The following is a 21,448-nucleotide window of genomic DNA, read 5'->3' as shown; positions in this document are numbered from 1 at the left end:
ATAAATTATATTGGTAGTGCTTCCCTAAGAGTAGGTAAATTTCTTAATCACCTTGGCATCAAACCAGCCTTCCACAATAGAAAAAACCTTAAATATTTGCTTCCCAGTGTAAAATACCGTGTGGATATCAGGGACCAAAGTGGAATTTATAGGCTAAAGTGTGGGGATTGTATGGCGTCATACGTTGGACAGACGGGGAGAAGTCTGAAGGTCAGAGCAGAAGAGCATAAGAGGGACTTTGAAAACAGGGAAGGAAAAGTTCGCGGCTCACCTCCTAGAAGATGGACACCGGGCTGACTTCATCCCAGAAATGCTGCAACGGGTTAATAAAGGGGAAAAAAATGGATATTTGGGAACAGTTGTACATCGTTTCTGCCATTAGTAGGAAAGATGTTATTACTAATGACCATGTTTTTCCCTTCCATTCTCCGATCCTTGACCTCCCTCAGCTAATCGGGGAAAAAACCCTCCGAGCACCTGAAAACAGTCACCTTCCCCCCAATTTTCGAAAATTGAAAAGAAAATTGTGGAAATTGCTCCTGCTTTTTCATTTTCATTATGTCACGTTTCCACTCCATCTCGCCTGAAACCTCAGACTATATCCACCTTCCCCCCCTCCCCTACCTCACCCCAGACCAACGGTCAGTTTAAAATTCCCGACCCTCCTTTCCACCCCACCTTCCACCCCCATTTCTCAAATGTTGCGAGTGTGCAATTTGTGTATATAGTATATTGGTATGGTTAATTTCTTGGTTTAGTCTTGATAATGCTGCAGTGCAGCGAAACATATTGACTCTAGTGTAATAAATTTTTTATGCTGATAGTTGTACAACATTGTCACTTGCAAATAATGCACTGAAACAAGCCTGAGCCACCAAAATGAGCCCTTTCTTCGAGTCACGTAAAGAAAGGATTCTTCCTTTGGGTCCTTCACGCTCGTCGTCCCTTCTGGCTCCTGTCTTAACCCTTTTACTGCTACCGGGCCGATATAACGGCCCTCGCTGGTTAAGTGAAAAATGCTGAGGGCCGATTTATCGGCCCGAATTATTTCACTTTTTTTCGTGACAGTGGCCTTTTCAATGGCTGTAATTTATGTAAAGCCCCATAATCTATCTATGGTTATAAGCTATAAGTTTATCTTAAGAATTGGGAAAAAAATCTAGACGTATTACATAAAATTAAGTAGCTGAAAATTTTTTACATCTGAAATGTTGCTAATTCCAGAAAATAGCCTTGGCAGTCTTCGTACATCCCACCTGAAATGGGCTGGCAGTAAAAGGATTAAGGGAGGCCTTTTCTTTAAATGTAAGGTGGGCGTTTCCCTTTCTTACCTGGCAACCTTGCTCCCTACCCTGAAGTAGACTCTTCTCGCTGTAATCGAACAACTCATGGCGGCCAGATGTAACTGTGTTGTCAAACACCACACATTTAAATGGGTTTGCAAAAGTCTCGACTCATGTCACTGATGGACAGATTAATCCGGGTTTCATGGGGAAATTAGGTGTAATTATAGTTATTGACCAAAAGTTAAGCACATTATGATGTGATCTATCAAATTCATTACTTTTCAATTAGGGGTGAGCCGATAATTTTTTTTTCCGATAACTGATACCCGATATTTAGTACCGATAACCGATAACTTGATCTGGTCCAATATTTCAATCCTAGATACCAGAGTATGAATGAATACTTCCTGATTTTCCTTGATGAGGTAAATACATAAATAACATTATGGTAGAGGAAAAATTATTGGATATCGGTGCTCCGATACCGATATGCCGATAGTCCAGTATCGGCCAGTATTTATATCGGAATTAATTATCGGCTCACCCCTTACTTACCTTACTTACCTCATCAATTTTCTTTGCGAGTACATAACTACCCTAGAAATTTGCATTTGTAATTTGTGTAATACAGATAAACAAATGTTTCAGTACCTTAAGTGGAGGAGATGGCCCTAAGGCTGAATTTTTGGCCTTCCCAGTTCCAGCAGCCTTGTAATCAACATCATTCCTATCTTCCGACGTAGTCATGGACACGTAATAAAATGGATTTTTGTCGCTTGCCATGACTCCCCTTCCTCCTCCCAGTTCCACGACACCGTTCTTGACCAAACGCCTCCATGCCGACAGGGAGAAGTTGCCTTGATGAGTGGACGCAGATCCCAAATCCTCCGGAGTGATGGGAAGGGTTGGTGGAAGAGGCCCTGTGCCCATCATCGACGACGTAACCTGAGACCTCACGTCGTCGATCGGAACCAGGGGGGTCAAATCCTCCGAGGCAGAAGACAATGGCTTCAACCTCAGGGACAGGGTTCCGTCCTTCATCACCTCCACGAAAACCTTGGCCCAGTTCTCACGAATCTCCACCTCCACAGACTGATGGTACGTGTCCAAAGCGCTTCCGTCCACAACTCCATTCGACAGTTGCCACGCGGCCGTCACGTGGCCTGAATCGGTGGCGGTAAGACTGAAATATTCCGCGCTTCCATCCCCATCGCCATTTGCAGCCCCGATGTACAACAAAGTCCCTCCAGCCTTGGACCAATAGGTTAGCTCGATGGTATCAAGCGGAGATTCATCTTCGTCAGACTTTGATGCACTCTTGTGGTAGACGTATCGGAGCGTGGAGTTGTGGCCGGCAAAGGTCACGTTGGCGACGCACTCGTATCCTCCCTCGAGGTTACGGCAAGTTCCTCCAGGAGGGCACTCCTGCAGTTGGCAGAACTCCATCTCCTCGCAACGCTTACCTTTGTAGCCACGAGGACAGTTGCACCTGTGGACGGGAATGAAGTGAACGGATATCAGAACTGAGCTAAATATTTCAAGCAACAGCATAAATATTCAAAAAAATTTAAGAGAAAACTTCATTATTCCCCATGTAATACTGGTGACAGGTTTCTCCTTTTTAGGTCATCATCTAGTTTCAACCTAACAAGTTGAAGTTAGCAACATATCAATTTAATTTAGATTAACACATTGATCACCATGCCAGTCAAAGTGACAGGCAATGAAACTACATGCCTTGCCATGCTGGTAATAGTGACCAGTCACAAAGCAACTGATTACCAGTGTATTTCTTATGCTAGGGGTTACCGGGTCGGATTGTTTTGGCATGGACCTTGACTGAAGCAGTCATTACGGCCAAATTACCTCAAAATTAGGGATGGTCAGATCGGATACCTTGGATCCAAATATCCACAGATATTTCCCTTCATCGGATACATCGGATCCAAAGTTGCGGTACAATCGGATCTGGATCCGAAATATTTGAATAAAAGCTTCAGTGAATGCAACGCCCCATGAGGATGGAAAGAGTTCCAATTCTATCTTCAAATGCGCCATCGCATGCAATTCTTGTCCTATCCATGAACCGTTTTGTTTGAAAGCTCTCGCAGAGGTTACTCAGGAAAATTTCAGCCGTGGAAAATAAAAAAGGCAAAATACGACTGCCACATAGTGTGACTCTTCCCAAGAGATTGAACAATCATCGGGGGAATCTCAGCGCCAGGAATTTGAAAATGCATTTGGATCCGAAAATATCCGATCCGAAAGATCCGGCTCCGAAAATCAAGGATCCCATCCGAATCCGGATCAGAAAAAAATCCTGGATCCATCCATCCCTACTCAAAATAGAGTGAAATTCATTACAATGATAATGACAAGGACAAGACATGAATCAATAACTTGTAATTGATCAAAAAACAACAATGGCATTACAGGAAATATGCACTGAAACACCATGTTGGTCAATGCGTTAACAAGGTTTTCACTAGCAAAATTCACTAATCCTGGTTTCACTATATGGAGCAAACTGCACCAAATTTTGTCTGAAACCATCAATTTGACCAACATAAAAAAAGGTACTTGAGCATTGCTATCTTGAGAGGTGATGGCTACTAGGAGGTTAAGAGGGGCCAGCATAGGCAGATTTAAGGGGGGGGGGGGGGCACGGGATATGCCAGATTTTTAATACGGTCCCATTATCATTGCATTCATTTTGTATTACGAGGTATCCTTGTGTCCTCCAGAACAAAGTCTTGGATATGGCCTTGCCCCCCCAGAAAGAAATCCTGGATCCGCCTCTGGGGGCCTGTATCCCCTATCTTTCGGAAGTTCAAATGTAAAACAGCATTATGATGACGATGAGCAATACCTAAATGAAAAAATCCAAGAATATTACGTTCAACTGTGGCAAATTAACAATCCTTAAAAACTCATCATATAGATATTATTTTATACTAGAATATCTTCCTATGATTTTACCCCTCTTGCCACAACTAACCCTTTATCACATTTACTGTTACCTATAGTACAGTCTCCATTAAAGCCTCTTAATGAAATTGGAGGATTCGCTTTCCTAAAAACCAGTTGTTGCAAGTTAAAACACTGCAACGGCAGACTGCATCTGTTTTCAAAAGCACTGCCAACTGAAGAAATGCTTTCACGCATATTTGATGTGACTTGCGCAAGCTTGCAAGTGGTGGCTCATCAGAACAGTATACATTAGAGATGTGCAAATAGTATCTGCGAATACTCGAATACCTCGATATCCTCGCAACTGAGCTTCTTGTAAGTTGATGCGGTATTTTTTTTTCGAAAACATATATCAAGTTACAATTTATGAATCCATCGTAGCAGTGTAAAAGCCGAGATGGCATGCAGTCATTTTTTCGCGAGGTAATGTGTCCCCTTAGGATATTTGAAAGAGTTATGAAATGTTAGTTGAATCAACTATAAGCCCAAATTGTTTCCATAAAATTAAAATATTCCATTAATCAGCTAAATTCTGGTTTGAATCCTTTAAAGGAAATCTCAATTACTCGCCAAAATCCTGTGTTTCCTGATGCGTAGGCAACCTAGTCAAACATTCCCGCATTCATCGTTTTTTTGTCCCCCCTGAAAAACGATAGATCGAGGTTCATAATAATAATAATAATAATAATAATATCTTTATTGCTCTATGGGTCAAACATGTGACATAGAACATTGTCAGGAAGAACATCAAAACATACATGTTGTCATAAACTATCAGACAAAAATTCATTTACATTATAATAACCCTTAGGCTGTAAAAAATTTTTTAATTCTGTCTTAAAAACATTAATATTTGAAATATGTTTTATACTCGTAGGCAATTTGTTAAAAATAAGCGAGGAAGAGTGATGTGGACCTCTTTTGGCACATAATTGTTGTAGAATATGTATATTTTCACTCCCACGGGTCAGATAGGCATGAACCGAGGAGTTTGGTAAAAATAAGGTAGGGTTCTTTTTTACAAATAATGCACAGTAAAAAATGTACATACTCGGTAGTGTCATTATATTATATTTTAGAAATAATGGCTTTCCAGGAGACCTGATGGACACATTTGCCATAACTTTCAAGGCTCTTTTTTGCATAGAGAATGCTCTAGCAGCAGCACTTGTGTTTCCCCATAAAACTACACAATAAGCCAAGTGAGAATGAATTTTGGCATAATATATCAATTTCAGTATTTCTAATGAAGTAGTTGGAGCCAATTTGCGAATCATATATATTCCCGTTGCCATTTTGCTAACTAAATCCTCAATATGATATTGCCAATCAAGGTTTTCAGTTAATTTCAACCCTAAAAATTTTGTAGAGCTAGACTGCTGAATGGCTGTTGATGAATTAGTCTTAAGTAGAGGACTCGTTTCTGGTGGACTAATTTTGTGATGGAAATTTAAAAAACATGTTTTATTTCCATTCAATTTTAAGTTATTACTTTTACACCAGTCAATCATCTGTGCTACTGATGAGCGTGCCATATCAATCACCTCCCCTGTCTTATTACCAAAACTCAGAGTAGTAGCATCATCAGCATATAATATGACTTTACTCTGATGCAAATGAGATGGTAGGTCGTTAATAAAAATGATGAATAATAGTGGCCCTAGAATAGATCCTTGGGGCACTCCACAATTTGAAATAAGGACATCTGAGTAGTTCTGATTAACATCACCATTACAATTAGTGTTTAATTGCACTACCTGCTTACGATTAGTTAAATAGGATTTTATCCAAGCTAAAGCATTGCCATTAATTCCGATTTGGACAAGTTTACTGTACAATATGCAATGGTTAACAGTATCAAATGCCTTTGTTAAATCATAAAAAATCCCAATAATTGCTTTCTGGTTGGCAAGACCTAAGATAATGTCATTTACAAGCTGAAAAACAGCAGACATAGTTGACTTGCCTTTAATAAAGCCATGTTGGGAGAGATTCAATAAATTAAATTTACACAGATAGACAATGATACGGTTGTAAAAGAGTTTTTCAAAGATTTTCGAGAAAACAGAAAGTAGTGCTATGGGTCTATAGTTATTTGAGTCACTCAAAGATCCCTTTTTATGAATTGGGCATAACACAGAAAATTTTAAATTTGTCGGAAAATGACCATTGCAGATTGATAAATTGAAGATATCCGATAGAGGGGTAGAAATAATTTTAGCAGCTAGCTTAATAATAGGCATAGGTACCCCATCACTTCCGACAGACCATTTATTAGCGAGAGATTTTATGACATCTTCAACCTCGGCAGGATCTGTGGGAAAAAGAAATATTGAGGCAGAAGTACTCATCGCTTTGACAGTGGATGGAATGCTATCATCATTAACTTGACAGAACTGTTTATTAAAACAATTTGCTATGTTTTCGGGCTTTGAAACAGCAATATCCTTAAACTTTATGAAAGGTGGCGACTGTTGGGTGGGTTTATTATTCGTCTGCTGCTTAATAACATTCCATGCTGCTTTGCATGAATTATTAGATAAGGAGATACACTGGCTGTAATAATTTTTCTTAAACTCCTTGAACCACTTGTTCCACTGTATACCTATTTATTTATACATTCATCTAGGGAAATAAAAGAAAAAACGTACGTTTTATATGCTTTGCACAATTCCAGTATTAGAGGTACGTATTTGAAATTCGAGGTATTCAAGCAATGATTTAATGTTCGAATTTGAGAAATCTGCTATTCGACCCATCTCTAGTTTACATACATATTTTTGTGGCCCACAGTACATAATTATCCCTTCATACAATAATTTAGGCCTTAGTCACTATGAAAAGGCTAGTGGTTAGGAGTGAGGAATGAAGAGCTACCTACATCACACCAATCTTAGGATTGTAGACTAAGGATGATGAAGACAATGATGCAAAGCATGTGATAGGGGTTGTATAATTCAACCTACACGTATGATAAATTTCATCAAAGTTTGCATCAAAATTGAATATCTACATAAATCCATCGAGGACAAATTTCTACCCACTAACTATGCTTACCTCATTACATGGGGTAAGCATATTTGTTCATTTCTTATCTGACCATCAGGAGTCAGACAATATCCTTCTTTCCACGACATGCTTGAAAAAGATGTTAGGTACCACATCAATAAGAGGATTCGCAAAGTTAGGGGGAATAAGGGGTGAATTAACTTTCTTTAGCACAGGATCACTAAAATGCAATAGGTAGCTTTATATTCAGTCATTATCTTTAAGATATTACAATGACTCTGTGGGAGAAGATACCCAATAAACTTGATTAAATGTTTACTTGACAAGATTTTCAAGAATTATGATTTCAATAGATAAAATACATAATTCCTCCAAAAAATCTTTGCAGTGGTAGCCAGTCACTGCTATCAAACATAGTGCCAAAAAATACCAGTGATGGACCCAGGGATGGGAGGGATAAATGGGAAATTAATAATTTAACACTTAGAAAGAGAGCATCATCACTTGCATATCGAATGTACTGGCTTTACGCCCAGAAAAGTATAGGGTGTTATTACATAACTGATTGAAAAGTATGAACTTTGTCACCCGAAAGATCTAAAACTCTTCTATAAGAGTCAAGTTCTAGGTATGTACTCAATATCATTTATCCTCTCATGAAATTCCCTCCCCTCCTTAAATTTGTCTGGATCTGTCTCTGGTCAGAGCAACTGCACTGCCTTCAGTTTCAAACTACATTATACGTATGTACTTAGGGACAACTGAACAGGGAAATAGAAGACCCAACATTCGCAGATTTACTTCGGGGTCAATTAAGTAAGCATAGTCAACATAAAAGAGACACCTATCAGAAATCTGACAACAAAGAAAATAACCAAAACAGTAAAATAGTAACAATAAAATAAGACCCCATTAGAAAAAATATTACATGATCAAGGATTATTTTCGGAAGTGTAATTGGCATACTCACTCAAAGTCATTCCATGTTATGCGACAGGTTCCATTGTGCAGGCAAGGGTCTGAAACACAGGAGTCATCGGAAACAACTCCTTCCAGAACACGACCTCCAACGAATGAAACATTGCCAAAGGGAGGAGGTATTTCCAAATCTTTGACACGTAGAGGGAAGAATTCAACCACCATGGTACGATTTCCATTACTGATCTATAAGGTAAGACAAAAATTGGCTCACAATAGTTTCATTCAAAATATGCATCTTCATCCCAAAAATTTTTAGGGCAACAAAATAAGAATTTCACCTTTGAAAAAGAATTTATTTTTGTATGAACAAGTATGTATACCAAATTAAACATCTGTGACAAAATGGAATGACATTTGTACGATTTGAACGCACAATACATAATTCATTCTGGAGGAACGATCGTAAAGCGAATTCCATCATATGTTGAATTGGGATGAGGAGTCAGTGTAAAGAGTATCAAAGCATGAAAATGTTGCAATAAAAATATACTTTGTTGACAAATAAGGTATACAAATACATAATGCATGATGTATTGTGAGAACGGAAACAAAATATGAATGCGAAATATGAAATTTTATACTGTGCCCAAATCATCATAAAGTCTAATCCACCATTAAGCTGAGGAAGGGTCAATATTAATGAATATGAGTTTCAGTTTTAATGAAAACTTCTTTTTCATAGCATCCATCTTCAGGTTTGGCATTAACACTATTAATGAATCACTTAAATAATTGGGTTCATGCTGAGCTGATGAATTGGCAAATGGATTTTCAAATAAACCTGAACATTGGCCAGAAAATGTTTTTTAATCATTTCAACCCATTTCCTGAAGAACTTTACAAAAGAAATATATAATGAATATGTATGTAAAGAAGAACTGTATGATTTAAAATTGTTGTTACCATTGAATGAACAAACATTGCGTTAATTATCATATTTTCACTAAGTTTATTTCGAGTTTTATGCAAAGAGAAGAGGTTCTAACCAAATTACCAAACTCTTTACTGTTGAGCTATGTTGAGAAAATTTCTTTTGATGTGACACATTGGAATTGCTATGGCCATTTGTAATTAAATACATGCATTTCAATAAAGGTTGCGCACTTTAAAACTATTTTGTGTTTATTTACAGTTGTGTTTATTTACAGACATATTACTATATTGTGTAAAGTGTATATTTTTATGTTTTCATGACCATGTTCTATGTCAAATTTCCTTGACCAACGGAACAATAAATAAATATGAAAAATATTAGTAGGAGAGTTGATGATAGGCACAATAAAAACCTATTCCATATTCTTTTCATTTCTACACATTGCCAATTCTTAGCATTGGTTTCCATTTCTGGCCATTGTTTTCTCAATGTAGGAGAGAGGCACTGCAATATCAGCCTCACAACAAGTTCTAGATTTTTTTGTCAATCAACTTTTGTTGTTCCATTGTTGGCAAAGGTTTAATGTACTCACATCAGTGGCGCAACTAGGAATATGCTTGGGGGGGATGAGGGGGGTTAGTGGGGGCAACCCGCCTTGGAAACGGGGATTTAACCCTTTCGCGCCGGACCTTGGTTCAGGGAAATTCTACCTCAATACGAGTCTCTTGAAAGTTTTCTATACTCCCTTGTACGAAGCGTTTTCGCATCAACTGAAGGCGGTGGTTCCCTCCCAAACCAGTTTTGGACCCAACTCAGAGGGCGCCGATCCCTTTCCTAGTCCCTGTCCCAGACCCTAGAAGGATTAAAAGCCCCTTCCTAGCACGAGTTCGCTGTCAACTGGCTAAAATATTAATGTAAAATATATGAAAATATTTGTTGCTCGCACCGGTTTTTTTACATTCAAAATGAATTTTGTGTTTTTTTCTGAGCGTGCAGAAATTTTAAACGAAGTTCTAACGTTGATTTAGACAGATTTAATGTATTTACTAGTTGTTCTACAACTCCGTTGAGATTAATGTTAGAATTTTGTTTGAAATTTCCATGTGGTCAGCAAAAAAAGATGAATTCATTTCTAGCATTGAATTTCAAAAGTAAGCAACAAATATTTTTTTGGAAAACACACTGCAAATAACAGTAGTTGACCGCGTGGAGAGGATAAGAAAGGGTCGACCTGAGCGGCAGAAGATGGGACTGGGCTCGCGCTAAGGCGGATCGTGAGGGGCGACTGCGTCCGTGGGTCTATTGTGTCCGCGACGGTCACTTTTTTCGACCTGTGCTGCACATGCGCGGCATTCGTTGGTTAGTTCGTTAGGGTAAGAACGTTCAGGACGCACTGGTGTGGCATTCATTGTTTAAGGAAGAAAATCCTCGCCGCACAGGTGAGGCATTCGGCGCGAAAGGGTTAAGGAAATAATTAGAAAAATAACATGCCTAAAAATGCATTTTACATCATTTGGCACTTAAAATTTAACTTTAAGCAGATACAGTTAATATGTATCAAATCCAGACAAGGAATTTAAATTATTTTTTGATTTCTCTGAGGCTTTGGGGGGGGGGGGGGGGGAGGAAACATACTCTCATCCCCCCATAGTTAAGCCGCTGGTTCAGATCTACAGTTTAAATGAACTGTTTTCAAGCATAGTTTCTCGGTGGTATTCATAATATGGGGTCTTGGTATCTATTAATTAGTTTGATAACTATTATTAATATTGTAAATATCATATAATTATGGTCTTCATACCTGGACATCTTGGATGATTCCTTTGAAATATGGTAAGGAGCCAGTCAGTGCCTCCGGTCCGGTCTGAGGTGATAAGTCAATATCACTGTTCACTATTCCACCCATGGCTTGCCTCACGAATCGCTCATCATGTCCATCATCAATGCTGTCCAGTCCACCAGAGGCACTCACAGTGTGGTGCTGAAGCTGCGGAAGAGTTTCCAGATGCTGCGGAGCACCACTTGGCGACGGGGTGCTCGACAAGTGCGCATATGATGGCATTCCGCCCAGATATAAAACCTGAGCATTCAACTTCCCAGTTGCGGAGATAGTTTTTCTGAAATATTCGGTTCCGTTGATCTTCACTTGAACAAGGGTGACTTCACGAACAACCTAAATCAAAATAAAAAATACCTTACCGTTAGAGTGAAAGCATCTTATAAAAGCAAAATGTAAACGATGTTGGTGGCACCATATATCATATGTCATTTGTTTCATATCCTTTGCATAGCAGTAGACGGCATTGTGTGTTGTTCCCAAAATCAAAATGTAGTGGCAAATTGACCGTTAAGGGAGTTGGTTCATTTTGCACGACGCACCCAAAATTTCCCCCAAAAACTTCCAAATAATCTGCAATTAGAAGTCGTCACTTTGAAACTATGAATCTTGAAACATGGAAACAACTTGGAAGTCTAACTTGGGAGGGGAGACCTGATATGAGAGGATACTCCATACTTAATCCTCTCACATAAGGCCTCTTCAAATCAGATCCTTTAACAACTGAATGGCAAAAATAACCAGTACATATATTCTCAAAAAGTGAAGACACCATATTCCCATATTGCTCATTGACCCAAAATTTTCTGAATTATTTGGTCATCCTCACCATCCCCTTTTGCATTGCTTATTCTGTCATTTTCCGTACTTAAAACAGTCATTCAATTAAAAGCCCCAGCGTGACGTTCTAATAGCTTTTAACAGCCACACATTCCAATTGGCTGAAACACAGTACCAGTGATGGTTTCAGCAATAGAAAAAGTTATGTGCCAAGTGATGGTAAAATGGATGAGATTTCCATCACTGGAGCTATTGTGGAAAATGACTGTTTGTAACAGGAAATGAGGACCCACGCCAGGCTTGCAGGATAACACTCCTGAGGGTCAGGTCTGTAAGTCTGAGACTTATCACCCGCATACCAATGGTGTCATGGTGCCAGAGTGCCGTTCCGGCAATGGTTAACAAAAGACATAATACAGTGGAGCCCCGCTAATCCGAAATCCGGTAATCCAAAAATCCGCTTAATCCGAAATCAAAATCAGGAAAAAACAAAACTTTCTAAAATCTAGAAAAACATGGTAAAATTTATTTTTAAAATTACAGTATGTTTTTAGGTTGGAAAATGTAATAAACAAAATAAAACAGTGTCACAGAACAAAACTACATTGGTTTAAAAAAGTCCGTAACATAACATAACTTAACGTAACATAACATAACAAGGTTGTGCTGCTACCTATCGGATTTCTTTGCAACTACGAACTCAAGCGGTAGCCGTGCGGAGCGTTGCCGTGCGGCGTACATAATGAAGATGATTTTTTCTCATACCGTATGGATGTAAAACGGCGATTAATTTATGTAGTTGCACGTTGTATTTAATAATTTATCATTAAATTAATGACAGTCCGCTTAATCCGAAATATTCGCTAATCCGAAATGGGTCTGGTCCCAATTATTTCGGATTAGCGGGGCTCCACTGTAGTCAAATAGCACTTTTATCAATTTTGTTGCCACAGAGTTTCCAATACACAAATTTGTAACCAAAGCAAACATTTTGAAGTAAATTGTAAATAGTGACTTGAAATAAAAAAAACACCCAGAGTAATATTTCACTTCTAAAATGAAAGTGCGTTCCGGCACTACTAATTTTGCCATGACGTCACTGCCGCACACCTTGGGAGGGGAAAGACAGTGGAATGAAAGAGGATAGGAGGCACCACCGTGATGAGACCCTGATGACGCCTCCAGGTAAAGGATACAGATGGAAGGAGTAGAATAGGGTAATCCCAACGCCATCATTAGGGCGAAGTGGCCCACAACTAGCGAAACCATAATTTAATTTTTCTATGGAAAGGAAAGACTTCCGTACATAGAAGAAAACTCTTACGTTTTTCCATAGATAATTGTTTATAACAGTCATTTTTCCACTATCATTGGAGCGATTGCTTGAGCTATCACTCGGAAGGGGCAGAATAAATGATCGTGTGACTCAGGCTTAAACTTAAATCATAAGATCATTTATCCCATCCACCCCTGATTGAAAATGTGGGCACTCACCTGAATCAGATGATTGTTTCCGTCATCCAACCTCACTCCTCCCACAGTGTACGCCTCCGGAGTTGAATTCAGCTTAATCCTCACTAGCAGTTCGCCTCCCTCAAGCTGAGCGGATATTAGGCTCTCATCTGGTGGGCCGATGATGGAGGGTGACACAAGGGGCAGAGGAAGAAGTGGCGGTTGACCCCTGCCCACCGAGTTGCCCCCGCCGATGGAAGACGTTCCGGGTAGACCCTGCAAAGCAGATGCTGTTGGGATGCTTCCAAGGCTGGGTGGACCCAATTGCTGGGAAGAAAATCATCCAGTCACTAAGCATACCACAATGATGCACAAATCATGGATGATATTCATAGGCATGGATAGAAATAATTTCCACACCAGAAACAAGGACGTTGCACGGGCATGTAGCAAAATTATTTTCCTTTGTGATGACTGCCCACAATGCATTCCCTTAGGCTCCTTGCACTAACATGGGAGCTTACACACTTACCAACCACGAACCGGTACTGATTAAAAGTTGGTTAGCAGCCGGCCATTGCCACTGTAGATCACGACAACCAAGCAAGTGGTCGTTTGACCAGTTTAAATCTGGCATATGTGCAAGCAGCACTCCACCAATAAAATATCAGCCAATTGCAGTATCAGTATGGTACTGCCTAGAGATGGGTCAAAAAGAACCGAACTGCCAAAACGAACTGTTCACTGAAATGAACCGGTTCGAAAATGAACCGTTCTCTAAAACACCCTGTTCACTGTTCATGTCGGCACTGCACAATTGCGGCGTACTCGGTACAGTAGGTATGATCATCAAGAGGCATTTTGAACTGCAGCTTACTCGAGCAAGTGCGTTGTGGGTACAACAGATGGCGGTTACGAGGGAGGCCATCCAAGGCCGCCGAAGTGCGTCGTAGACGACCGAGCCCCTCCCCTTCTTTCTCTACTATTCCCCTCCGATAGCCACTGAACGGTTCGTTCCAACTAATATTTGAACTGATATTTAAAATATTAGTTCTTTCGAACCGTTCGTTCCAACTAATATTTGAACTGATATTTAAAATATTAGTTCTTTCGAACCGTTCGTTCCAACTAATATTTGAACTGATATTTAAAATATCAGTTCTTTCGAACCGTTCGAAATATTAGATCAAATATTAGTTTCCTCGGGGCGTTCAGTTGGGATATCGCGTTCATTTTGATTTCGTATTTTGAACATTTGTGGATCTGTGGATGCATTTCCAAAAATATTGTTTAAAACGTGATTCATGAACTCAGGAAACGATTGAACTCATGATTGTGGGACATTTTTTTCGGTCCCTTTACCAAGTTGATATTTGGACACTTTTGGGCGCCTACGATGAAATTTTTTAATGCGGATGCATCTCCAAAAATATTGTTTAAAACTCGATTCATGAACTTAGGAAACGATTGAACTCATGATTGTGGGACATTTTTTTCGGTCCTTTTACCAAGTTGATATTTGGACTTACTTTTGGGCGCCTACGATGAAATTTTTTAATGTGGATGCATCTCCAAAAATATTGTTTAAAACGCGATTCATGAACTTAGGAAACGATTGAACTCATGATTGTGGAACATTTTTTTCGGTCCCCTTACCAAGATGATCTTTGGACTTAGTTTTTGGCGCCTACGATGAAATTTTAATTTTTTAAGTGCGCTGTATTGTGCAATGTGGATGCATCTCCAAAAATGTTGTTTAAAACGCCTTACGATACCACACTAAGCTTTCATGTACTCTAAACGTATGATAAACAATAATTTCTACCGAATTACCCTACCTGTTCACTATGAACCGATATTTTGAACTGTTCTTTTTACTGAACAGGATCAAAGTGAACGGTTCATAAAAATGAACAGTTTAACCCACCTCTAGTACTGCCATCAGCATTCATTGCTGATGGATGGCATGTCTTCAAATTTTCAAGTACACACAACGTGCTCTCATATTAAGTGCAGGATACCCACAGAACGTGGGCACTGAAATTCATATTATTGGAATCATTGCAATTCGCAATAAATATCATCATTTCCCTGATTGGGTATTTGAAAGGGAGAAGACATTTTTTATTAAGTACCTGCCAAATAATTCTTATGCATAACATGCACTCCTTCACCTCATGTATAACACGCATCAAATAAGATGACTGCCGAGTTCCAGGTTCTCCAGCTGCGTTTGTCATTTAAATAAAGAAACCATGTAAAACATGAACATTATACTTGAGAATTTAGGGTACTTATTAATATAATTTTGTAAATGCTTGTTTTCAAATACCTGGGCAATAGCTTGAGCAGATGGGGGAGGAAGAGATGATCCTAGATGGAATATACAGCAACCAGATGTACTTTGCCGCGTCCTAATAAACATTGATATGTTCACAACACTACGTACAGCTCGTCTTGCTTCATCTCCGACTCTGACAGCCACAAGGCTAGCTCCAGTGCTTTCGTGACCAAAAGTTGCAGCAGTCATATCTACGAATGAAAACAGTAATAGAATGTTAATAAACCATTGAATAGGTATTGACAATTATTCAAGCTAATAAACTTTTTCCTCCATCAAATTTCACATTGATGTAATGAAGCAACATATTATCCAATAAAACAGAACAAAAGTTTCTACCTGAGTCAGATCATTATACTTAAAGGCAGTTTCTTAGACAAGGAGTATAGTTTTGTTAAAAAAATTACTTTCATCACAATAAGATTCAATCAGAACCATACAAGGTTCATTAATTAATTCATGTAAAGATCATTTATATATTTTACAGAATAAATTGATCAAAACAACAGCTTTCCTGATTGAATTTACTGCCACAAAAATAAAATTTATGCAATAAAAATTAGAATGCTCTCTCATATCCAGCATATTGATCAATGTTTGATGATGATATGCTTTGTATCCGTCATCAAAGAAGAGAATAAAACAATTATCTAAGGTGGATAAAATAGGTTCCTCTGATATACCCCAGTGGGTATGGCATTATGTACACCCTCGGTATTTCATCAACTTTTAGATGGTTCCACAAGCCAGTTCCTTTCCCTGGCCACCTGAAAGTTTTATTTTGGGGGTGTCCACAGGCTTGACCCAATACTTGAAGCCGGGATCCTTTGATCAGCAGCAAAGCGGCTCACATGCCCACCCGGCATTACTCGGGAAGGATAGTATCCAGAGAAGTAGGAAACTTGGACCTTGGAATTCATAATCACATGGCAGGACTTTTAGGTAAAGGAACAAAGTAGGTATGATGGTGGTATATATATGTATCAGCAAACAGTGGAAAAAAAAGATATCCGTATACCGCATGTGGGATCAGCTTATACCACGCTCCACAACATTGATCATTATGTGTGTCCGTACATGCGCACACCAAAAACAGAGTGTGAATGCATACTCCAGCAAAAAGGTTTGCATCCAGAGAATTATTAGTTAAATTTATAATCCTTTGAGGTAGGTATGTTTCCTCTCTAAACTCGTCAAGAGGTGTTGCCTACCCGACAGGATGTCCAATCACAGAAGTTGTATGACCTGATGCAAAAAAAAAAGGTAATGAAAAAACGATGCAAAGGACATGTCCAACAAGACCAGAAGTAGCACTATGGGCTTTAGGAGCATGAGATGCACCAGTGCACTAACTTTGGTCGCAAACCGTGTAGCCATATGGAAATGCATAGCAGACAGACAAACAGACACCCTCTTTTATATGCATTGATAGACGAACGAATCTCTGATACACAATCCAAAAAGAGGTAACTTACTATACTGGCATGTGTGCCCAAGATATGGCCTCTCGCAGTTGCATTTGAAATCACGCCACAAATCCGTGCAATGGCCTCCACTGTGGCATGGGTTGGGATCACACTGTGGCTCTCTGGGGCAACCAATATCCACCATCTCCAGTTTCACGGTTGGTTCAGTTCCATTTAAGCCTGTTGTCTCAGCCACATCCTCACCATCCTGATTTAAATGAAGTAATAAGTAAAGAATTGACAAAATTGAAGTGATAAAATCAACAATATTTAGTGAAGAAACTTCTTCATGAATGATGATTGATTCAATATTGCATACTAAAGGAAAAAATATCGCTGATTGAGGAATGACCAGCCTTGATATAACTTGGCACAAAAAAAATAATTAACAAAAAAAAAAACACTAAATAGTTCCTCATGATTGGAAAGCCCAGATCCTTATTTGGTTTACCAAGTGTTTAACCAGTTAATCTGAAACGACTGATAATCCAAACAACCTAGAAAACAATGTAGGTGCAGATTCCCAAACAATATCATTTTTATTTTATTTTTATTTTGTTCACAAACCACCGGATACAGCTCTTATTGGCCATTTTACACCGGGGTGTTCAACAAATGTAACAAGTAAACGTACACAAACGACCATGCCCTGGACCGGGGAAAACCTACCCAGGCGGGACTCGAACCCGCGACCTCTTGTTTGGCAGGCGGGAACGTTACCCCGCCGCCACCGAGGCCGGCAAATCATATTACATTATAGAGACTTAAAGAGTATTCATCACTTCCCACTCAACTGGGCATATTCTTTCTTTTTTCATGGTGCTTCGCTTGCTTAAAACTAAGGTCATATTCTTCAAATTTTAATGAAATAAAGAGAAGACCCTTGTTTATTATGAACATATTGAACATTATCATTTTGCTTTATCATTTCTCTGGACCTGGACATGAAATGTTATTCTAAAAGTTTCTCTGCCACTGCGACAGTTATCTGATCTCTAATATCTGGATGGCAAAATAAAAATGCATGTTACACTTACTCGATGCAAGGTGGGCCCGTATGTCACAACACTTTTGCCAGAACCAGATTCTTGATTTTCACCATCTCCATCAGCAAGACCATGACTGTCGGTCACGCCATTACGCTCCGTCACACCATCACCACTGGAGGGGTCACTGGTCGGGTGTTCATCTCCATGGTCCATCTCCTCCTCAGCTTTGGTCGTGCCAGGCAGGACCCACGCCCCGTTGACCGCTATGTCCTGAATGCATCCGATGAACGAGGGAGGGCCGTGAGCAAGTCGCCTGAGAGTTGAAACAGCACCCCCAATGTAGGTGATGGGAAAGGAGGTGAACTGATTGGAAGATCCCTCGACCAAGGTTATTGGATAGATGGTCTGTTCCTCGTTGGCCGCCAAAACCAAGTGAGAAGCGTTGACAGCCACAAACACCTTCTGCCAATTACCATTGTCCAACCTTGAACCAATGATTACTCCCTCCCACTGGAAAAAGAAATGACCAATATGTTAAAACAATTTGAAAGACAATTTGGATACAAAATGGATCTACTCATATTAAATTATAAAGAGTAACCGAAAAGATGACTTGGATTTTGCAATCCTATTTGAAAAATTAGACAAATATGCATCCTAAAATGTACTAATGAAACAAGTGCTTTGAAAAGTCAGAATGTAATAACCTAACACAAGGAAAACTCAGCATTTTGCAAAGAAATAATGGCAATAAAATTCATCATAAAAATCGTTTGACTTAATCACATGTCAAATTATTTGTTCCCAGAAAATTTCATTCTTTGGTGTTTGCATATGAAAGCATGGCTGCACACAAAAATAAGTCTATATGATATGCTATGAATTTTTATACTTGCAAGTAAATGAGCTTTAGCAATTAACATGTTGTACAATAGAAACCTGATTAATCTTCCTAATAAAGGGTCCTAACTAGGGATGGTCGGATCAGATACCTCGGATCCAAATATCTGCGGATATTGCCCTTCATCGGATACATCGGATCCAAAGTCGCGGAAGATATCGGATCTGGATCCGAAATTTTAAATAATAGCTTCAGTGAATGCAATGCCCCATAAGGGTGGAAAGAGTTCCGATTCTATCTTCGAATATGCCGTCGCATGCAATTCTTGTCCTAATCATGAACTGTTTTGTTCTAAAGCTCTCGCAGAGGTTACGTAGAAGAAATTCAGCCGTGGAAAATATAATAGGCAAAATACGACTGGCAGATAGTGTGACTCTTCCCAAGAGATTGAACAATCATCGGAGGAATCTCAGCGTCAGGAATTTAAAATTGCATTTGGATCCGAAAATATCCAATCCAAAAGATCCGGCTCCGATAATCAAGGATCCGATCTGAAAAAAAATCCTGGATCCGTCCATCCCTAGTCCTAACAGATAATGGATATAGATGACATATAAATATACAATTAGTATTATGTAACACCTCACCTTGTTTAAAAGACTGGAGTGGAGATTCAGTCGTCCTCCAGCCAATTCCAAGATATAGTAGGTCAGGCCACGACCAATGGCCAGGAGTCCTGACTGCAATGTGGTTCGGAATCTCAGCTGGACATCATAGCTAAAAATTTGGAATTCAGAAAATCAAATTTTCCAAACATATTCTCACTAAACTAAAGACTAATCACACTTTTTTAAAATGAGTTCAAAGATACCGGAAACATCAAAGACCTCATTCACAAAATCACACACAGACTAAATATTAAAGTAGAGGGATGACATTCACTACCTACGATAAAGTTTTTGGAGTAAAAATTACTCCCACACACCCATCATTTGTGCCGATTGTATTTTACAGTTGAGCCTGCAATTTCTTAACGCACTATTAATATGTCTACAGTTATTTCAACATGTTAATGAGTTAAAATGTTGAAATTAAATTAATTTTAGAATACTCTCATGGATTTCTCAAAGATCTCTTGGGATTAGATGGACAATGGGACTTTCTGGTCCCAATATCGCCCAATAAAGACCAACTATTATTATTATTATTATTATTAAAGTATGATGAATTGAAATTAATTATTATCAACAAAAATTTAAAAAAGAGACTGTGTAACTATTGGGATAACAACAAAGCCAGCATTCAACACAAGTTGACAACTAAAATCTGTTCCCTACATTTTATGACAAATGATTTGGCCCAATATCACTACAATGAGTTGCATTGTTCTTCATTACCAGACCTCTAAAAAAATTAGTATGTTGCATTACCTTCAAATAGCCCAGTAAACCAATTTACATTTATAGACGCTTATTCCAATGCTATGTTCAAAGGAGAGCACAAAAGGGGTTACATATTTACCAAAAGGGGTACCAAAAGGGGAATTTTAACAAAAATCACGGTATTTTTGAATCATGGAATGAATAATTCAAGATGCTTTACTATCTCTTTCAGTCAATAATGTCTTGAAAACTAAGGCCTGTTGGATGTATGAAAAAAACATGCATAACTTAAAATTTCATTTTTTGTCACACTGAAAAGTTTGAATAGGGTTTAATGGTGACACTTCAGTACATTCCCTTGTCAGTAAGCCAACATGCTACCCACGCAATCACAATGAAAGTCAAAATATCATTTCCACGCTTACCCCTCCTCACGTCCTCCAGCACTATTCACCAGGACATAGGATGAACCAGTCAGAGACATGGTTGTCGGTCTTTCACACATTTTCCCGCGGAATCCTTGAGGGCACGTACAATTAAATCGATGATGGACTTCTCCTTCAAGATATGGGGTGCAAGAACCATTATTCTCACAAGGATGACCTCGGCAACCGATGAGCTCTTGCGAACAGTTGCGACCACCATACCCGGGAAAGCACTCACACTGATAGTCGGCCCTTTGGTCCAAGCAGTTACCGTGGACACAGGGATTGTAGCGCAGACATTCATCAATCTATGGAAGAAACATGAATAAATATTATGATGCCAGAAAAAGCCTAATTTCTGTTAGTACTTGAATATAGATGCAGCACATCATTAACTAGCTCATCCTCAATGACCTCTCCGATGGAGTCTGAAATTCTACCAGATAAAAAATTTATGCTTTCATGACTCAATTAAATTAGCTAAGTAGCTAGAAACTAATTTGGAAAAATTCATTTACAAGATACAGGTTTTAGCCCAATATATAAGATAAAATAAAACCAGATCATCTGAAGACTTGCATACTATGCAACCAAATTTAAAATTGTATTCTCAGTGTCCCGAAGTCATGGGGATATAAACATATAATGTTATCTATGCCATTTTAAAAAAGAGACAACTTTGGATGCCTTCAAAAGACTATTACATATCTATAACCTTAAGAAATGTCCCTATAAAGTTGAGGACTCATTTATGTGAGTATTATTGTGTAAATAGCCAAACAAAAACACCACTGCTAAAAAAACCTAAAAAGGGA

At 38.9% G+C, this 21,448-nt stretch overlaps 1 protein-coding gene across 5 annotated transcripts in view; it reads right to left on the bottom strand.

Moving 5' to 3' along the window:
- The window catches only part of LOC124169827 (protein crumbs), a 278,415-nt gene that overhangs the window by 18,958 nt on the left and 238,009 nt on the right, over nt 1–21,448 (bottom strand). For 2 of the 5 annotated variants that reach the window (XM_046548608.1, XM_046548612.1), the window contains 10 exons: nt 20,634–20,941; nt 19,474–19,603; nt 18,034–18,495; nt 17,006–17,204; nt 15,522–15,721; nt 13,232–13,516; nt 10,922–11,293; nt 8,236–8,429; nt 7,314–7,394; nt 1,938–2,775 (listed from right to left, as the gene is read on the bottom strand). In XM_046548608.1, the coding sequence (XP_046404564.1) occupies nt 1,938–2,775; nt 7,314–7,394; nt 8,236–8,429; nt 10,922–11,293; nt 13,232–13,516; nt 15,522–15,721; nt 17,006–17,204; nt 18,034–18,495; nt 19,474–19,603; nt 20,634–20,941 (3,069 nt within the window). The remainder of the gene's footprint in view (nt 1–1,937; nt 2,776–7,313; nt 7,395–8,235; nt 8,430–10,921; nt 11,294–13,231; nt 13,517–15,521; nt 15,722–17,005; nt 17,205–18,033; nt 18,496–19,473; nt 19,604–20,633; nt 20,942–21,448) is intronic. The other 3 variants (XM_046548610.1, XM_046548613.1, XM_046548609.1) reach the window with 2 other exon arrangements.

Source organism: Ischnura elegans, chromosome 12 (assembly GCF_921293095.1).
Source record: "Ischnura elegans chromosome 12, ioIscEleg1.1, whole genome shotgun sequence".
NCBI classification, from domain to species: Eukaryota; Metazoa; Arthropoda; class Insecta; order Odonata; family Coenagrionidae; genus Ischnura; species Ischnura elegans.
This window is presented reverse-complemented; position numbering and strand designations above follow the sequence as displayed.